The sequence below is a fragment of the Anabrus simplex genome, chromosome 3, assembly GCF_040414725.1.
Source record: "Anabrus simplex isolate iqAnaSimp1 chromosome 3, ASM4041472v1, whole genome shotgun sequence".
NCBI classification, from domain to species: Eukaryota; Metazoa; Arthropoda; class Insecta; order Orthoptera; family Tettigoniidae; genus Anabrus; species Anabrus simplex.
Window position 1 is genome coordinate 46,827,750 of NC_090267.1, and position 19,567 is coordinate 46,847,316.

A 19,567-nucleotide genomic window follows, 5' to 3' on the forward strand; every position below is an offset into this window, starting at 1 on the left:
GTTCTCAGCACCTACCATTATTCTTTGGAAGTGGGTAATTGCATCATTCATGGTGAAAGACAGCATGCAAAGCCCACTAAGTTGATTGTTTGTCATTGTTGATCTAAGCCAAGATTTCACTCTACTAAGCATGCTCAAACTCCTCTCTGCTGTGAACATTGTCATGGGCAGGGAAATACAAATTTCTAAAACAACACCTGCAGTCCTTGACTTGCCACATGTCATACCACAATTCTGCGTCCACCATTAACCTGTGTATTTTGTAGATATTAGAAACAACTTTCATTTTCCATGTATTTCTTTTTTTAAACCCACATTCTCTTGAAAAATACCTTTCCTAAGCATTCACTCTCCTCTTGTTACAGACTTCACACCAAGAAAGCTCTATCAATGTCAATATACCTTCGACTTTCGCTCCTTCAAACAAGATAAATACGTCTATAGACAGCCGAATACGTTTTCCTTGCTCCAACAACTGTTATCTTATCGTAACACATTCGACTTTCACTCCTTCAGCCAGTTAAATAAGACTATAGGCAGCTGAACAGCCACTTAAGAAGATTCAAGGAAACACATTTCTGTTTCATTATAAAGACTGAACTGTTTATTGATCTACCCCTAACAGGTTTTTGGGCGCATTGACTCAACGCTCCGGAAAGTATAATCGTGTGAACTTATGACATGCAGCTTGATACTATGATTTAAACCAAGGACATTCTAATACTTTTTATCTTTAGACAAACACCTACATTGATATCCTCTTTTTATGACTTGTAAGAACAATCAGGATCCTGATTTTTCACCATACAGGTTTGAGTTTGAGGCTGATGATGCCCTTAATATGGGTGAAACAATTCCCTTAACATTTTAAAATAATATTTAATTTCTAAAAATGATCTCTTTGCATTGAATAGGTGGATATTAAAAAATAACACTTGTAACATACTTTGTATTTACATACCACTTAGTCGAACAGCTCATCTTCTTTCTCCCAGTTCTTTTGTCGCAAATCACCCAGAACAAATCGAGCTGCTTTTCTTTGAATTTTTTCCAGTTCTTGAATCAAGTAATCCTGGTGAGGATACCATACACTGGACCCATACTCTAGTTGGGGTCTTACCAGAGACTTACATGCCCTCTACTTTACATCCTTACTACAACCCCTAAACACCCTCATAACCATGTGCAGAGATCTGTATCCTTTATTTACAATCTCAATTATGTAATTACCCCAATGAAGATCTTTCCTTATATTAACACCTAGATAAGTACAATGATCCCCAAAGGAACTTTCACCCCATCAACGCAATAATTAAAACTGAGAGGACTTTTCCTATTTGTGAAACTCACAACCTGACTTTTAACACCGTTTATCATCATACCATTGCCTGCAGTCCATCTCACAACATTATCGAGGTCATTTTGCAGTTGCTCACAATCTTGTAACTTATTTATTACTCTATACAGAGTAACATCATCTGCAAAAAGCTTTATCTCTGATTCCACTCCTTTACTCATATCATTTATATATATAAGAAAACATAAAGTTCCAATAATATTGCCTTGAGACATTCCCCTCTCAATTATTACAGGGTCAGATTAAGCTTCACCTACTCTAATTCTCTGAGATCTATTTTCTAGAAATATAGTCACCCATTCAGTCACTCTTTTGTCTAGTCCAATTGCACTCATTTTTGCCAGTAGTCTCCCATGATCCACCCTATCAACTGCTTTAGACAGATCAATCGTGATACAGTCCATTTGACCTCCTGAATCCAAGACATCTGCTATAACTTGCTGGCATCCTACAAGTTGAACATTAGTGGAATAACCTTTCCTAAAACCGAACTGCCTTCTATCAAACCAGTTATTAATTTTGCAAACATGTCTAATATAATCAGAAAGAATGCCTTCCCAAAGCTTACATGCAATGCATGTCAAACTGACTCGCCTGTAATTTTCAGCTTTATCTCTATCACCCTTTTCTTTATGCACAGGGACTACTATAGCAACTCTCCATTCATTTGGTATAGCTCCTTCAACCAAACAATAATCAAATAAGAACTTCAGATATGGCACTATATACCAACCCATTGTTTTTAGTATATCCCCAGATATCTTATCAATTCCAACCGCTTTTCTAGTTTTCAACTTTTGTATCTTATTGTAAATATCATTGTTATCATATGAAAATGTTAATACTTCTTTAGCATTAGTCTCCTCCTCTCTCTGGACATTATCCTTGTAACCAACAATCTTTACATACTGCTGACTGACTTTTGACGATCCTCACATACACACTCTCCTTGTTCATTAACTATTCCTGGATTGTCCTTCTTGGAACCTGTTTCTGCCTTAAAGAACTTTTATATACCCTTCCATTTGTATGACTGCCAATTATGCTTGCCATCATGTTATCCTTAGCTGCCTTCCATGCTAGATTCAATTTCCTAATAAGTTCCTTCAATTACTCCTTACATTCACAGCCATGTATAACGCTATTTCTTTCCAGTCTGTACCTCCTTCGTAGTCTCTTTATTTCTCTATTAAAATAAGGTGGGTCTTTACTAATCCTTACCATCTTTAAAGGTACAAACTTGTTTTCACATTCCTCAACAACTGCTTTAAACCCATCCCAGAGTCTGTTTACATTTTTATTTACCATTTTCCACCAATCATAATTACTTTTTTTAAACTGCCTCATGCCTGCTTTATCTGCCATATGGTTCTGCCTAATAGTCCTACTTTTAAAACCTTCTTTTCTATCACATTTATTTTTAACTATGACAAAAACAGCTCCATGACCACTAATACTATCTATTACTTTGGTTTCTCTATAGAGCTCATCTGGTTTTATCAGCACCACGTCCAGGATATTTTTCCCTCTAGTTTGTTCCGTCCCTTTCTGAGTCAGCTATCCTTCCCATATTAGCTTATTTGCCATTTGTAGGTCATGCTTCCTGTCGTTCGCATTTCCTTCCCAATTGACATGTGGCAAATTCAGATCTCCCACTACAATCACGTTCCTTTCCATGTCGTTTCCCACATAGCTGATTATCTTATCAAATAATTCTGAATCCATGTCAGCGCTACCTACCCTTTCCCAGTCTGCACACTCCAAAGATATCAAGCTGCCTATTATCTTTAGAAATGAGCGTTACACCTAGAATTTCTCCCTACCATGACCCTGTTCAATCTGTCTTTTCCCATCCTCTACTCTACATTTCCCTTTCCTACCTTTTCCCTTCCTCCTACTTCCACACATCTCAGCAACAGTTCCCTGTTCCTCATCTTCCCTCTGTTGCTCTCGCTGGAGTGGCTCGTACAGATTTCTCACAGACACCTGTCCTGTATTCTGATCCTGAATAGAGCCCTTAGCCTGCAAACTCCTTCCCCATATAACATTAAACCACCTGTCTTCTGCAATTCCTCCCTTTCCTTCCCATCCCTCTTTTACACCTGCTGTAACCTGTACATTGTTTGAGGGAGGCCTACCTTCCTTCCTGTCTTCTGTGAGAATCCTAATTATCTCCCTCAAACTCTCTCACTCCTCCCTCATACCCCTCAATGCCTCGCCACACCCACAGTTCCTACACTTGCACTCCTTCGCCATTCTTTACGGAAAAAATGAATAGAAAAGGGAAAGTAAAATAACTTGTTTTGTGCAAAAAAATAAAAAATGAGCGGAAAGAAATATTGCGTAGGATAGTACTCGAAGATCACATGACAATAAGGTAATTAATATACTACTACACTACAATACTACTTAGTCGTACTCTATTTTTATCCTACAACATTAATTACTGAATACCGAAAGGAATACACAAGAATTACACGATTCTATACTGCAGTTAAGCCTATCCTAATTACAACAACAGAATTTTAGTAAGAAAATTTCTACAGATACCTCTACTATACTACATAAATATTTTACAATAATAAAATAAGCACGCTAATTTCTAATAAGACATTACTTGTATACTACTGTACAGTACACTACAATCATTTTAAACTACGTTCAGACATATCCTAATTACAATACTGGTACCGTATGCCACTACTAAACACAAACAAAATTCAAATTGCAAGTTAGAAATTTGCATGAACTACTGTACTCAAAGATTAACAACAAAGCTAAATGCTTAGACGGATTATTATTAGTACTATGCTCTAATACAGGGATGGCGAACCTTTTCCAGCTAGTGTGCCATTTTAAGTCTGGTTTATTATTCTCAACAGTCTACTGTGCCACGTGTTATTTTCTTTTGAGGAATGGCTACAACCCCCCCCTCCCACTCCTCAACCAACTTCCTCTCTTAATTCTCAATTATGTTTCATAATATGTTATTTATTAATTTAGTGATTTATTTATTTACCTATTTATTTAATATATATCTTTTAAATTCATTTAATTGCATGTTTTGTGTTTTCATTTTGCAAAAAATCAAAAATACATTTTTAAGTATGTAAATTTGGTAATACCTAACATTACTTGTAAAAATATATATAATAAGCTCCCATTGTAACACACTTTGTCATTATTATTAGATACAACAATTAAAAATATTAATATTGCTGATGGACTTTAAGTGAAATATCATTCTAGCATTTAGTACCCATGTCATTTATATTAAGGTTCATAGCTTCTTCTCTTCAATAATACACAAGTAGCACTTACGTCTGAACCAAGACGGCTTCTAACTGTTGACTTCATAACGTTCATTGTAGAAAATAGCTGTTCGTAAGCATATGATGACTCAAACAAAGTAAGTAATGCTGTAGCCAGTTCCTTCATCACCAAAAACTTTAGTGGGAGGCTGTCCCATTGTTCACGTACTAAGTTAATGGCTTCTGGAGAGAGTATTTACCATCAACAGCACAGTCTGTTTTCACCCATGTTTCACCAAGTTGTACGAATTTGTTCACCCATGTACTGCGTTCTTCACATTCATTCAACTCCATTTCTAAATGTTCAGTGAATAATTGACCTTAACACCACTCATGTGAGCAATATGAAGTTTTGTAATAAAGTGCAATGGTTTCTCCAAATCTTGAAATTGGGTAAATCTCTCGGAAATTATTTGTTTTGAATTTTATGAGACATCCACATACTTCTTACAAATACTCTTTTTGACTTCAGAAAGTTTATTGATTTGCGAAATTTGACATCAGTTCAAGTTGTACTTTAAGTGAAGGAAAGTACTTAAAATTCTTTATTTCAACATCCCTGACGAATAGATGTTTTCTCTGGAATGATTTTATGATCTCAAACAATCTATCTGCAGAACCGTAAAGTGGGGTAACTTCGGCCATACAGGGTAACTTCGGCCATGCCAAGAACGTACAGGAAAACATTACGCGGCCGCGGATATTGTAATTACAATCCTGTTTACTTCAAGAACGCTTTAGAAGAGATTAATAAAGGCACAATAACAATAAACGGGAAGGTTATCCCAACAGGGAGGGGAAAGAGTTTCCATTTTCAATGATAAATAGACGGATGTCAGTCGACATGGACGATACACATTTACGAACTTGATGACGGCCCAGATATTTTCTAATTTAGAAGACAGTGTGTTATGTGGACAGTCGACAAGATTGCTTCTTTTCCAACCGCTTTTTCTCTCCATACAATTGGGCTTTATGATTTCTGTACCTTTTATTCATTATCTTTTGTACCATTACAAATATTTATGCAATGCAACATGTAATTTGTAATATCATACAATGCTTGTTAGTTTATGACTTAGCTGCTTCTGAAACCAACTGTTGTTTATTCTCAAGCCATTCCTTACACATAGATCTAGAAGACTTTCTCCTTCTGGGTTCCTGTCTCCATAACCATGTGGACCTAGTACATTTTCATATCCACGCCTGTCTGATCCAACTTGAGCATTTAGATCTCCCATTATTATGATATTTTCCTCTCTTTCTATAGCTTCTTCTAAATCAGTTCAGAATTGTTCTTTTTCCTCTTCGTTACAGCCAGTCTGTGGGGCATACACCTGGACTACTGTCAGCACACTCTTGTTAAGAGAGATGTTCAACTTAATAATTCTTTCATTAACATATATTACCTCACTGATGACATCAATGTCCTCTCTTAATATAAAACCTACACCATTTTTGGCTTCTGTTTTATTTCCATTCCAATGTAGTTTGTATCCTTTTCTTAGCTTTTTTGTTCCTCTTCCCTTCCACTTTGCCTCACTCAGGCCAAGAATACAGAGGTTCCTCCTTTCCATCATATCTATCAGCTCCTCGCTTCTGCCAGTCAGGGTCAGGATATTTAATGTTCCAATTCTGTGTTTAGGACTCTTTCTTTTGGGCTACTTCTCAGAACATCGTACTTGAACATCAGCCTTACGGTCATCATACGTTGCAGATGTTTGAGAAGACGTGTCTATCCGGTATTTTCTTTGCGTTCCGAGGCTCGTTTTGTAGTTGAAAGCAATCGATATAACCCTTCAGTTGACTTGCTAAGCCTAACACTGCTGGGGATTTTCTGTCAGGGGTATTCTCCCTTAGCCTTTGGCAGTCCCCTACCTCACTGCAAGGCAGCAGCTGATGAATTTATGTGTCATTTCCTACACAAGGGTCTCATCAAACCTTCTAGGGGAAAACTCCTCCACCCGTATTGTCTCATGGTTTGAAAATATTTGAGAAAATACTTGAAAAAAAGCTAAGGAACATAATAGAACCACAACTACAGGAAGAACAATATGGATTCAGAGAACACCGATCAACTACCGATCTCATATTTGCACTTAGAATACTGTTAGAAAAGCATTGGGAGAAGGGCAAAGACTTAACACTAGTGTTTTTGGATCTCGAAAAAGCATTTGATAGTGTTCCAAGGAAGACTATATGGGAATGTTTAAGAAAGAAGAATGTACCCAAAGGGCTTATCCAGAAAGTTAAAATGCTTTACAAAGACTGCTGCAGTTGCGTACAGATAGGAAACGGTAATTCTGATTGGTTCCAAACCACTAAAGGAGTGCAACAAGGCAGTACCCTTTCACCATTACTTTTTATCACTGTCATGGATGAAGTCATGAAAGAAATTAAGCAGAAGAACAATATGGACAACAATGCATTTGCATTTGCAGATGATGTAGTAATTTGGGGAAATACAGAGAAGGAAGTCCAAGAGAGGCTGAACACCTGGAATGAACATTTAAAGCACACGGATTAACAATAAATAAATCGAAAACTGTTACTATGTCTGTCAACATGCAGAAGAAGAAAGGAAAAATAATGCTGGAAGGTACACAACTGGAAACAGTAGACCAATATAAATATCTTGGGTGCATCATTTCAAGTGATAACAGAATACAGCACGAGATTAACAACCGCATTCAAAAATCAGCTCAGTTTTACCATCAAGTTCGGAACCTCCTCTGGAACGAACAAGTTCCCTTAAGATCAAAGCAGATTCTATTCCAATCATACTTCACCCCCATAATAACATATGGCCTAGAAACCTGCACAGCAACCCAACAAGTGGATAGCAAACTACAAGCCGCAGAAATGAAGTTCCTACGAACTATGGTACAGAAGACAAAAAGGGACAGGGTAAGGAATGAAAGAATAAGGGAGCAAGCTGGTGTGTACCCATCCCTGAATGAAAAAGTGACAAGGGCCCGTTTGAAATGGTTTGGCCATGTCAAACGAATGGACGATGGAAGGACAGCATAACAATGGCTACACACAGTCGTGGCCGGAAAACGACCGGTAGGAAGACCTAGGAAGAGGTGGCTGGACCAAGTGAAAGAGGACATAGGAACAAGAGGAATCAGCTGGGATGTCGTCTTGAGAGAAGAGTGGTACATGGACAGACAGAAGTGGAGAGTGCTCGTAAACCACACCCGGGCAACTGGAGTGGAAAACTGATGATGATGATGATGATACAATGCTTGTACGCTTATGCTAAATAAAATAATTTCTTCTTTGGGGAAAAAGTGAATTTGATCACTATACATCTGTTTCACAATAAATCATTTTAATTTGTTTGTGATTGTTGATACTGGGCATTTTTCAGGTTTAAAAAAAATATTCACGGTGGCCGAAGTAACACTACATCAAAGAAAACTTTGTTTCTTGGGGTAACTCCGGCCACTCTTTCGATAATCATTATTCATTATTTGAATAACAATTAGAATTATGTTCATATTTTAAAATGAAGAACAAACATGGCAGAATTTATATTATATTTATCAGAAAATTAGAGCGAATATTTCAAATTTTATTTTTAAAAATATACGAAAAAGTGGCCGAAGTTACCCCGTTTTATGGTATGTCTCTTTCCTTGCAGTTCCTTATTCATATCATTGTATACTGCCATAAAATCATGGTGAAACATTCATTCGCACAGCCAAATAGGATCCATGAGTTCTGGGAATTCTTTGTGCTTTTCTATCATGAAGAAGCAAATTTCGTCCAAGAGCTTGACAAGCCTCTGGAGTACTTGCCCTCGACTCAGCCAGCGATCATTATTGTATGTTATAAGTATGCCACAGTGAGATTCCACTTCATGTATCATTTTCAAGAAGCGATTATTTAGAGCACGTGTAGGTATAAAGTTCACAATTTTAGTTACCACCGGGAGTACTGTTTCAAATGACTGCATACATTCTTTCGCACATAGGGGGGCTTCCTGGTGTAACATACGATGGAACTGTAAAATAGGGTGTTTAACTTTTTCTTTAAGAAATTGCACAAACCCATTATGAATACACACCATACTTGAGGCAATATTCTGAAAGTCAAACCCCATTTTTAATAAAAGTTCTTGCTTCACATCCTTCATTATATCTTTACCTATTATCGTATTTCGTAAACTAAACAATTGAAATAATTCCTCCCTCATCACATTTCCACAAGGAAATCAGACAAAAACAGCAATCCTTTCTTGTAAGGTCACATACAGGCTTTCATCAGGACATGCTGAATACATCTGGGAGTTATCCGAATCAGCTTTCAATTGCTCCAAAACATCTTCACTCATTCTTATTATTCTACCCTTGACAGTATTTTGACCGGCTGGCATTTCTTAAATTCTGCTAATTATTTGTTGTTTGTTAGGAAAGTCTTCAATTAATGTATCGGACGTCAATAAGAAAGTCTCTTTCAAGAACTCACCGTCAGAAATTGGTTTCCCGTGCTCTAATATGCAGTGAGACAGGTGGAAACCACCACACTGATATTATTCCTTGGCCTGAAAGATGATACAAAACAACTAGTTTGTTTTGTGTATTGTTCGATTTTCTGTGAAATGATCTCTCTTCTTTCTTCATTTGGCATGGAATGAACATTTAAATGATTTGTCTCAAAATGGTGCTTTAGTCTTACATTAAATGTGCGGGACACGACGGCAACATAAAGCTTTATTACTTCCTTCTATCACTCGGAATTCCCTTGTACACTGTTCTTGAAGCATCCGGTCACTACCTTTGTTAAGTTTCTGTTTTTTCAACACCAGAAACATGTTTGTGAGGTCCGTATACAAACGGCATTCAATAAACAGTAATACACAACGAATGATTAAGTGCTACTGGCTACCACACACAAGTCAAACTTCACTCACTGACTGACTGGCGGCAAGATTATCAATATTTATTTGTTTCACGTTAAACACTATGACTATACGATCCATGAGATATGTATAGTCTGTAGCACAAGACGTATATAAAAACTAATATGTTTATGTGGCGTGCCACCGAAATCGTGTTTGCGTGTCATCCACTGACACGCGTGGCATAGGTTCACCATCCCTGCTCTAATAGATACACACGAAAGATACACACAAATATGTTGTTACACTACACTACAATTCTGAACTGAAATGTGGTTATATGATTTGTACCACTGGTGTATTACTATTATTTTCCCTACTATGCGTGACAGAGAATACAAGTGTCCATAAATGACGAAAAATAAGAGGTTGTCTACAATAATTTCTGCCAAAACTACGCTGGGGACTTGAACTGCAATATTATTACGATAGGCCCTATAGGAATTTGATTATTAACTTTTAATCGATGTACGAACAAAGGGGCAAAGTACAGTATGAGGTATGCCGCAAACTTAGACTAAAAATTATCGGAATAAAGTAATCAGCTGATTTTGTATTTGTTTACACAACTACCATGTGCATGTAGCCCGTACTCTTTGATCTCGTCGGAATATAACAACAATCATTAACAAGTTAGAAATATAGTAAACGGGTTTCCACTGCTTTAGGCATACTAGTTTATAGACAGATACAAAAAAAATAATTTCCCTTAGGAAAATCAAACTATCATAAATATGTTTTTTCAATAAAATGTGTGATGTGATGTTACCTAGCAACCATGCAGGTTGTGATGTGAAGTATTGATGGATGGTCATGTTGTACAGATCCACAAACTGTGCAGCTCTCAAGGTACTATTGCTAGGTAACATCATGTAACACATTTTGTTACATGACATTATTTCATTACACAAATTTTCAGATGACTACAAACTCTAAGATATATTTATGTCAAAACTATTAGTTATACATACAGAAGCACAAATGGTGTGATTGGACATGGTATCTCCCACACGTAGGCGTAAGTGAATGGGATGAACCAACCGAGGAATAAACCCAGCGCCAGGAGCTTCTTCCCCTGTCGGGGGTTCTTCCAGAGAGTAGTGAGCAAAAGTGGGGACAGGCAGTAGAGCTGGGTGTCCGCTGACACGTACCACGTATGCAACATGCACTGCAACACACAAATCATTGTTAATGAAGACATGACAGTCATTAGGACAGCAGCTCCCACATGATGCCATTGTTCAGTAAGGGTATTGCATGCCATCCTCTATCAAAACATGCCTAATTAATTATACCTTGGGTGTAATTAGATAAATGATATTTAAAAATCCTTTAACAAGTATCTACCTCTACGAAAGCTGTAAAAATTCCTTGTCGAATTGCACTATTTATGGGACAAAAGAGCCTATTTATCACTATTGTTATGTGTCAGCCAGGTGGTAGCCCCTTTTGGCACTTCGCGGAAGAGGATAGTGAGTCAGATGACCAGGAATCTCCCAGTTGGCCTGGAAGGTGGGGCGAGCACTTCCGCGTATTGTTCTTGTCGGCTGATTTTTTCTGTGAGTTTCTGTGAGGTGCAGTGAAAATGTTCCATCTCTAGCTACATTGTGAATATTCTGGAACACATCACCCGAGCTATAAAAAGGAGGCTAGTCGTGAACATTCCATCAGTGTTGGACTCGGAGTCTCCGTGGACTCGCTGTTGGATTCGGTGTTGGACTTGTAGTCTGTATGAGACTCACTGTTGGATTCAGTGTTGGACTCAGAGTCTGTGTGAGACTCACTGTTGGATTCAGTGTTGGACTCAGAGTCTATATGGGATTCAGTGTTGGAGTCCGTGTGGTGGGGTTTGGTGGCTGGGCTGAGGGCAACAGAGGTGTTGGCTGTTGTTAGTGTCTCACCAGAGTCTGAATGAGGAGTAGTTGTTGAGTCAGAGTGTCAAGTGAGGGTGGTCTGAAGACGGCTGTTGGCTGGCCTTCAGGGTATCATCGAGTACAGGACAAAAAACTGTGGTGTGTACTTCTGAGTACTGAGGATCATTGTAGAGCAGCTATCATGAGTATAATTGGGACAATGTTAGTGGTCACTGTTGTGAGGAGTACTGTCCTGCTGTTTAATACTGTGAGCCGTTGCTGTTTAGTTGTTCACTGTGTTTGACTGTACGAATTACTGGACTGTCTCTGGAGTCAAACCAAGTACCAGACATGGTGTGTTATTTGGCCTGTGTTCAAAACTAGCTGTCTGCATGCAGCTGCTGTACAGGATGACTAACTTGTGAGCAAAAGTGAAAGGCCTGTCAATCAGGATTATAGCTACCTTCAGGCAAAGACTGTCCAGCTGGAGTCCTGCTGTGAGAGACTTGTAAATAGGCAGCAATTATTGAGTGTAGTTATTCATGGTTGAATAGAATTTTTTGTGTGCATGTGTGAGTTTATTGGATCATCCTGGAATAAATTAGAGTAATAAAACACTACCATATCCCTTTTTTTTCAAAAGCTTGGAATCAAACGTAACATACTCATTGCCCTTTTTTTTAATCTATGTTTATTTTCACTTGATGTTTAATCTTTAATACAAAGGCTGTTTCTTCAAATCTTAGAGAAAATATGGGATACACTAAAAAACTCTAACCCTTACAACAACCAGTTTAAAGTAAACAGAATAACCACAAAGAGGACTGAACGATTTCATCCATCAGTTATAATATTGGGGGTCAAAGGGGTAGTATGTGGTCCTGTGGGTTCACTTCTTGCTGATGGAAGTGCACTAGTAAAACACAGGAAATGCCATGTATTCCTACCAAGTCTGATACATGCACATCCACGCCGTGGCCTCTCGGCAACGGGTACATTCTTTAAGGTACACGGCTAAGACATGTAAAGGCAGAAAGAGAGTTCCCGATGCTTAAATGGGGACCAATCAGCTAAGGAAGACATCCCTAACAGAAAACATTGGTCCTCCAGGATTGCTGGGGGGTTTGTATTGATGTGTAGTCCAATGGGCTTATTGGTTCAGGGGTGGTTTCAATTCTGGATGGTATACTTAGTACTTTTAAAATATTTCTACTAGCGGTTATGGGTGTTTCTGGGTTTTTAGTCATTCATTGTTTCTTATTCTGGGTATCCATTTTGCTTTTTATGATGCTTCCATTTTAACTAAGTTTATTGCAGCTTGTTTTTGTATTTCTATTTGTATTGGTGGGTTATTTGTATGTAACTGTAGTACTGTGACTGGTGTTGTTTCAACTGCTCCTGATATTAATCTTAAGGAATATGATTGTATTCTTTCCAGTTGTTCTAGACATGTTTTACTTCCTGTGACTTTTACCTCAATTCCCTATTTAATTATAGGTTTCACATATGTGGTTATAGGTGATGTTGAGTGTGTCTTGTGTACATCGCAGTTTAGTGCCTGATAGTCTCTTTATCAGGTTAATCCGTTTATTAGCTTTTTCAGATGTTTTCCTTACTTGGTTTTTCCAGTTTAATTTGTTGTCAAGTGTCACACCTAGATATTTAGTGCTGTTCCTCTGTTTGAGATGGGACTAAGCAAATGCACATCTAGCTAGAATCAAAATATACCCAATAGAAATGTGTACCATCTTCAAAATTACTGGATCAGTAATGACTCGAAAACCTACTTCAGTGCACAGGACTCAACCCAACCCAACAGAAACAAGGCAATTTACCAGCCATATACTGGACAGCCAGGAACAAAATGAAACAAGACATTTTGTATTTTATTTTTATATTACTGTTGTCTAGAGATATCAGTTTTGTGTTGGAGTTACTTCTCAATAAAGCCATAGGTTACAACAACAACAACAACAACATTTGCTTAGTCATCTCTTGTCTGTTCAATAATGATGTAAAGTTAAACTCATTTAGAAGTTCAGTGTAATGGGTGGTGTTTCTGGGGACATACCTCTGATAATGTTTGTATACAGATAATATTTCTGAAAAAATTTCTTAATCTGATTCTGGTACGACTTATTATAGTGTGACCATATTATCAAGGCATATTCAACTTTATACCTTATATGTGTATTATATCACACCCTAAGATCTGTGACATTACTAAAACCCCTCGTTCTTCTTATTAAGTATCCACATTTCTAGTAAGCTTCATTGACCATGAAATTAATGTGGTCCTTTAAATACAAACTCTCCCCAGTCTAACCTAGTCAGCTGTCGGAAGCAGACGTGCTGAGTTGAGTGTGCCGGGAGAGGGAGAGTGGTGTGTGAGCGGCAAGTGGAAAAAGAAAGACGGGAGGGAAGAGGAAGATGACTGGTGTGGATCAATATCGGGTAGTTATTGGAAGATGGCAGGGGAGATGGAAGAAGGAAACAGCCAGGAGTGAAGGAGGTAAAGTGGAAACAAGAATGATGGGTGAGATGATACTGGTGGCAGCGGTGATTATGGTACTGCTAGCAACTGGGGGTGTGGAAGTAAACCCCAGCCCGACTTCCAGTGGCAACATGAGCTGGAAGGTCATAAGAAGAGTGGTTAAAGAAGTTGTGGAAGAAGTATGCCCGTTTGAGTAGATTAAAAATATGATGAAGGAACAAGTGAAAGAATTTGAAAATATGAGGCATTGGATACAGGGGAAAACAGATGAAACAATGACCAAAGTGAAAACCAACGAGAGAGAAATGATGTCACTCAAGGTGAAAATAAGGGAGATGGAGGAAGAGATGATGAAGCTGAAGGCAGAAATAGAAGACGGTAGCCAAGAACGCAGGAAGAAATGATTTTATTTATGTAGTGCCGGAAGAAAAAGGAGAGGACAAAGTGCTGACTATCTACAAAGTTGTAGAAGTCGTCCAAAAAATGATGAAAATTAACTTTAGTGAAGTTGATATTGACGATGTGGAAAGGATAGGTAAAGCATGGGGTAATAGGCCGATAAAAGTGAAGTTGTTTTCCACCCTGATGGTGGAAATAGTGATAAGAGGAGCAGATAATATACGGAAGACAAAAATTCGGATTAAAAGAGACATGGGAAGAGAAGGGATTAAGAATATAAACACTCTGAAAAATCATTTGGTCAGGGCTAGATTGCAAGGGTTGAGAGCCTACATTAAGGGTCAATTATTAGTGGTAACCAATGGACAATGGACCAGATTTTGGACAGTAACGAAATTACGGGAAATGGAGGAGAATATGAAGAACGAAGTGGTAATGGGGAAGAGAGTGGAAGAAAGGCTAATTAGAGACAGTAAAGTTGGTGAAGATGGGCATGGGGATAAAGAAAAAACAAGGAAAATAGGGCATTGGATCAGAACTTGCAGCAAGAAGGAAGTAGCAGGGCAGAGGAGGATGCGCATGCTACCTTTGAATCAATCATAGAAGGAGCCAGGGAAGCAGCAACTGAGATGAGGAGGGAGACCAGGGCGATAATTAAGGAGCTGAGGACGGAGATCAGTGCGAGAGAAGAAAAGAAGATACAGGGAGTGAATGTGGAGGGGGAAGCACAAGATGTATCAAGTGCACATAAACGAAGTGAAAATATGGCTTGAAGGGAGAAAGCAGAAGCACCTTGGCAAAAGGGAGAAGCCTGAGCCTAAAAGAAATGTGGAATAAGACGAGTAAATTGGATGTAGGCGTAATGACAAGAAGTAAAAACCAAGCAGCAGCAGTAAGTAAAATGGTTATGCACATGAGAATAGTGGAGGGTGTGTGTTATTTGTAACTGAGATAAGAGCGATTAAGTAGTTAAATTAGTAGGTGATGAAGTGTGTATATTAATTACTGCCATTAGATGGTGCAAAATATGATGGCATAATTTAATATAGTGAGATGGTAAAATGTAGTGGTATAATTTAATATGTGTGAGAGGCTTGTGTGGCTATAGTTGAGATAGTTTGGTTGGTGAATATAAGTGGGGGCAGGATGAGTGTGATTCAAAGTTGTGATGGCATGTGTGGTGGCTTAGTAAATAATCACAAGGTTTCGTGATTAAGTTAATGTGTGGAGATGGATGGTATAAGGTAGTTGAGTGGATGTAAAATATATGTGATGAGTCAAGGCTGGCTGATGAATAGGGAGATAGTGATTTTTGGCCGATAATGTATGGAATGGCAAGTGAGATGGTCTCATTTAATGTGGAGAGTTGCCTGAAACTTTAAAAGAAAATAAGTGTAGTGAGATAATGGAGTTTAACAGTGGACAATAGTAATGAAATGTAAGGAGAATAATTGCTCAACCGGCACGTCAGTGGATGTAACACGAAAGCTGGATTTGCAACTTAAGTAGAACAACAGAGAGGTCAGTGGTCAGAAAGGATTGCGCTGAGTTGTGAACCCGGCCGGAAGTGATATAGTCTTTGTTTAAACTACAGATGCCGTCTGCTGACACTATTGTACTCTACACAGTATTATGTTATTGTTTTAGTTTCTTATTATTATACTGCCATGCTGCCTTCTGCCGTGGCCAACAGACCACCCATAAGGGTTGATCTCAGGCCAGGCAACAGTGTTTATTCTGCCTCATTGCCATTTTATTATTATTATTATTATTATCATTATTATTATTATTATTTTTATTATTATTATTATTATTATTATTATTATTATTATTATTATTATTATTATTATTATTATTTTTATTATTTTTGTTATTGTTACTATTATTATTATGTATGGTTTTGTTCGTGTGTCTGCCTATCTGGTGGCATTCTTTTCCTTTTCTTTTTGTGAGCTGGTTTAGGTCAGGCTTGTTATTTTTTTCTCCACATTAATGGATCATATACTGTACATATTATGTAGATCTGGAGAAAGAATAAAGAATCAATCAAAATACAAACTCTGTGTTGTTCAGATTCACAGATCGTTACATATGTGTGTAATATTGAGTAAAGAGCTACCAGAAACAGAATAAATGGAACATTTGACTGAATCTGTTTCATATAAATTGTTCCAATTATGTTTAAAATTAATTAGTCAATTAATGAATTAAAACTTGTTGTTATTTGATATTTTCTCCCCAAAGAATTATTTATGAGTCATGTTATTTTTGTGTCAAATAATGGGGAAACTTGTACAATACATTCCTAACCAGCAATATTTAGCATTTCTTCCCCTATCTTAGACCTTGTACTCTTATCAAAAATGTATTCTTAATGAAAAATATCATCAAAAAGAGTTTTCCAATGGCACAGGTACAATGAACACAAAAAAGTTGTTACCTTGGATCTGTGGAAATTGTTCCTGATGTAAAGCAAAACTTGCCACCATACATCTGAACAGTCTTCCAAAAATACTTCATTCCACATAGGTCCAATATTTAGTCTCTTGGCCAGTGAAACATGAATCAGAAGGACTGCCACCAGTGTAGGGGTGAGCCTGGATCAGAATTAAATTAAAACGTAGTTAGAAATGACATTATTTACAACTATACAACTACACAAAATATGTTTCAATATTTTTATCTGCTTGTTCTATTTGCAGCAGATTTGTCGTCCAAGGCCTGATCGCACGTCCGGTCGCCCATGTCACACCAACCAGCCCAGACCCAAACTGGCGTCGGTTGCTATTTAGATTGTCTGGCCTTTCTTTAATGCTTCATGATGTGCTCATGGGAAGATAATTAGGTAGTTTCCCCTTGCCTTCCTTATCCTATACATTCCAAGTCATGCCCTTTCCCTCCACACAACCCTCTTCCAATAATACTACCCATACCTCACCTGTAAGAACTTGGCAGTCGAGAGTGAAACTTTGTAATCAGCAGACGTAGGACAGTCAAGTGGACAACAGAATGTAAGTTAACATGGTTAGCTGAGATGACGATATTGCCCAATACATACAGCATAAGTTTGTAGACACCCAGCTATGTTACAGTTTAACAGGAAGTCCCGTTTGCTGATATAATACATTATTAAAAGTAAAATAATTGTTACTTAACATAAATTTTAATATCTATCTGTAGGGATTCATCTATCTCGCCAGTGCTTAATTTGCTGAATTTAATTAAATTGTACGCCAACATCCCTATCAACGTTACCACTAAACTGATTAAAAAAACGTATATGTATCATCAAGTACCATAGAGTTAGCTATATTACTAATGTTGTGTATCCACGAACCTACTACCCTGGCATAGCAGGGAAAGAGGTGATACTCCCATGTGGGGCATCCCAAGTGGTGGATAGGGGGGTTCTAACCGGCTTGCCAGCAGACTTGAGCGAAATAAAATAGCTCCTGCCAACCAAACGCACATTCCCCACGGTATCCCCTGCCTGACATAAGAGGTGACTAAAAGGAGCAACCAAGGGATGATCGAATTAGAACCATGCGACTGCTTGTAATTAGTACCACCACATGGAGAACATCATGGGTCGCCTTTACTTGCGCGTAGTAGGCTACCACTATGTTAAGTACATAATAGGTTCATGATTAGTAGTGACATTGTGTGTTAAACAGGATGGGTTTTACAGTACCTGTGATTAGTACCACTATATGAGGGACACCATGAGTGAGCGACACTATGGGTCTGCCTTGCCTATGATTAATACCCACTATGTGAGGAGCACCATGGGATAGTATGAGTCCCTGTAATTAGTACACCTAAGTGAGTAACACCATAGGTTTGTGTTGCCTGTAAATGGTGCCACAATGGGAGAAACACCATAGGTCTGTGTTATATGTGCGTATTACATTACCTGTGAGTAGTACCATAACATGTAGAATACCGCAAGTCTACTACTTTTCATTAGTACCGCAACATGACAAATACCATGGTTCTACTTTCCTAGCAATAAGTAGCATTATGAGGGGCTGATGACCTGGATTTTGGACCACTTTAGACTACAAGCATCATCGATTCTGGATTGTGCTTTAGAAGCAGTCCCTTGGTCAGTAATACTATTGTTTAACGCTAGTTTCTGGAAATGTGGGGCACTGCGGGTCGGATCCACTGATTGTTTTAAATTCATATGCATCCATTAATTCTTCATCATGTTGTGTATAATACAATGATCTTATTGTAATGGCATGCATTATCCTCATCCTCATCATCGTATTATTATTTTTAAAAAGCGTTACTTGTATTTGTTTACTTTCATATTTACAAGTGTGCTATTTTCTGTTTAAATGGAAGTCTGTTATCAATCAATCAATCAATCAATCAATCAATCAATCAATCAATCAATCAATACTGATCTCCATTTAGAGCTGTCATCCAGGTGGTTGATTCCCTATCATTTATTTACCTGGTCGTTTCTTAAATTATTTCAAAGAAGTTGGAAACTTATCAAACATCTCCTTTGATAAATTATTCCAATCCCTAATCCCTCTTCCTACAAATGACTATTTACACCAGTTTGTCCTCTTGAGTTCCAACTTTATCTTCATTTTATCATCTTTCCTACTCTTAAAAACTCCACTCAAGGTTATTCTTCAACTAATGTTATTCCAAGCCATCTCTCCACTGACAGCTCGAAAAATTCCACTTAAGTGAGCTGTTGGTCTCCTTACTTTCAAGTCTTCACAGCTGAAATTTGCAACATTTTCATAACACTGCTCTTTTGTTGTAAATCTGCTTTTCTTTTGTATCTTTTCCCATTCTTGTATCAAGTAATCCTGGTTAGGGTCTCATACTCTGGAACCATACTCTAGTTGTGGTAGATCTAATCTAGGTATCCACAAGCTTACTGCAGTGCAATAGTACGTACCGTAGGTTCATTAACACATTCGCTGCTATTGTTGCACTGTTGACATTGAGTGTGAGTGCATCACGAGTCACCGATGTCTCGTACCATACTTCGCTGGTGTGTGTCACGAGGCATGTGTGATTCGTCCTACGGGAATAGTTCTGTGGGCTGCCAATGTATGGAAAAAGTATATTACTTCAAAATAATGACATTGGCAGCTGCGAGTCATGTAAAGTTCTCACATTCCTCCTCAGGGGGATCCACTCGTGCTCCATTTAGTGGCAATAATCATTGAAGTCCACGAGTCACCTGTGCCTCGCGTAGCACAGAGAGTGCATTAACAT

At 38.0% G+C, this 19,567-nt stretch overlaps 1 protein-coding gene across 1 annotated transcript in view; it reads right to left on the bottom strand.

Moving 5' to 3' along the window:
• LOC136866646 (nose resistant to fluoxetine protein 6) overlaps positions 1-19,567 on the bottom strand; it is a 187,427-nt gene that overhangs the window by 41,457 nt on the left and 126,403 nt on the right. Inside the window, exons 7-8 of the mRNA XM_067143764.2 lie at positions 16,761-16,917; positions 10,546-10,742 (exon numbers count right to left, since the gene is read on the bottom strand). Coding sequence (XP_066999865.2) covers positions 10,546-10,742; positions 16,761-16,917 — 354 coding nt within the window. The remainder of the gene's footprint in view (positions 1-10,545; positions 10,743-16,760; positions 16,918-19,567) is intronic.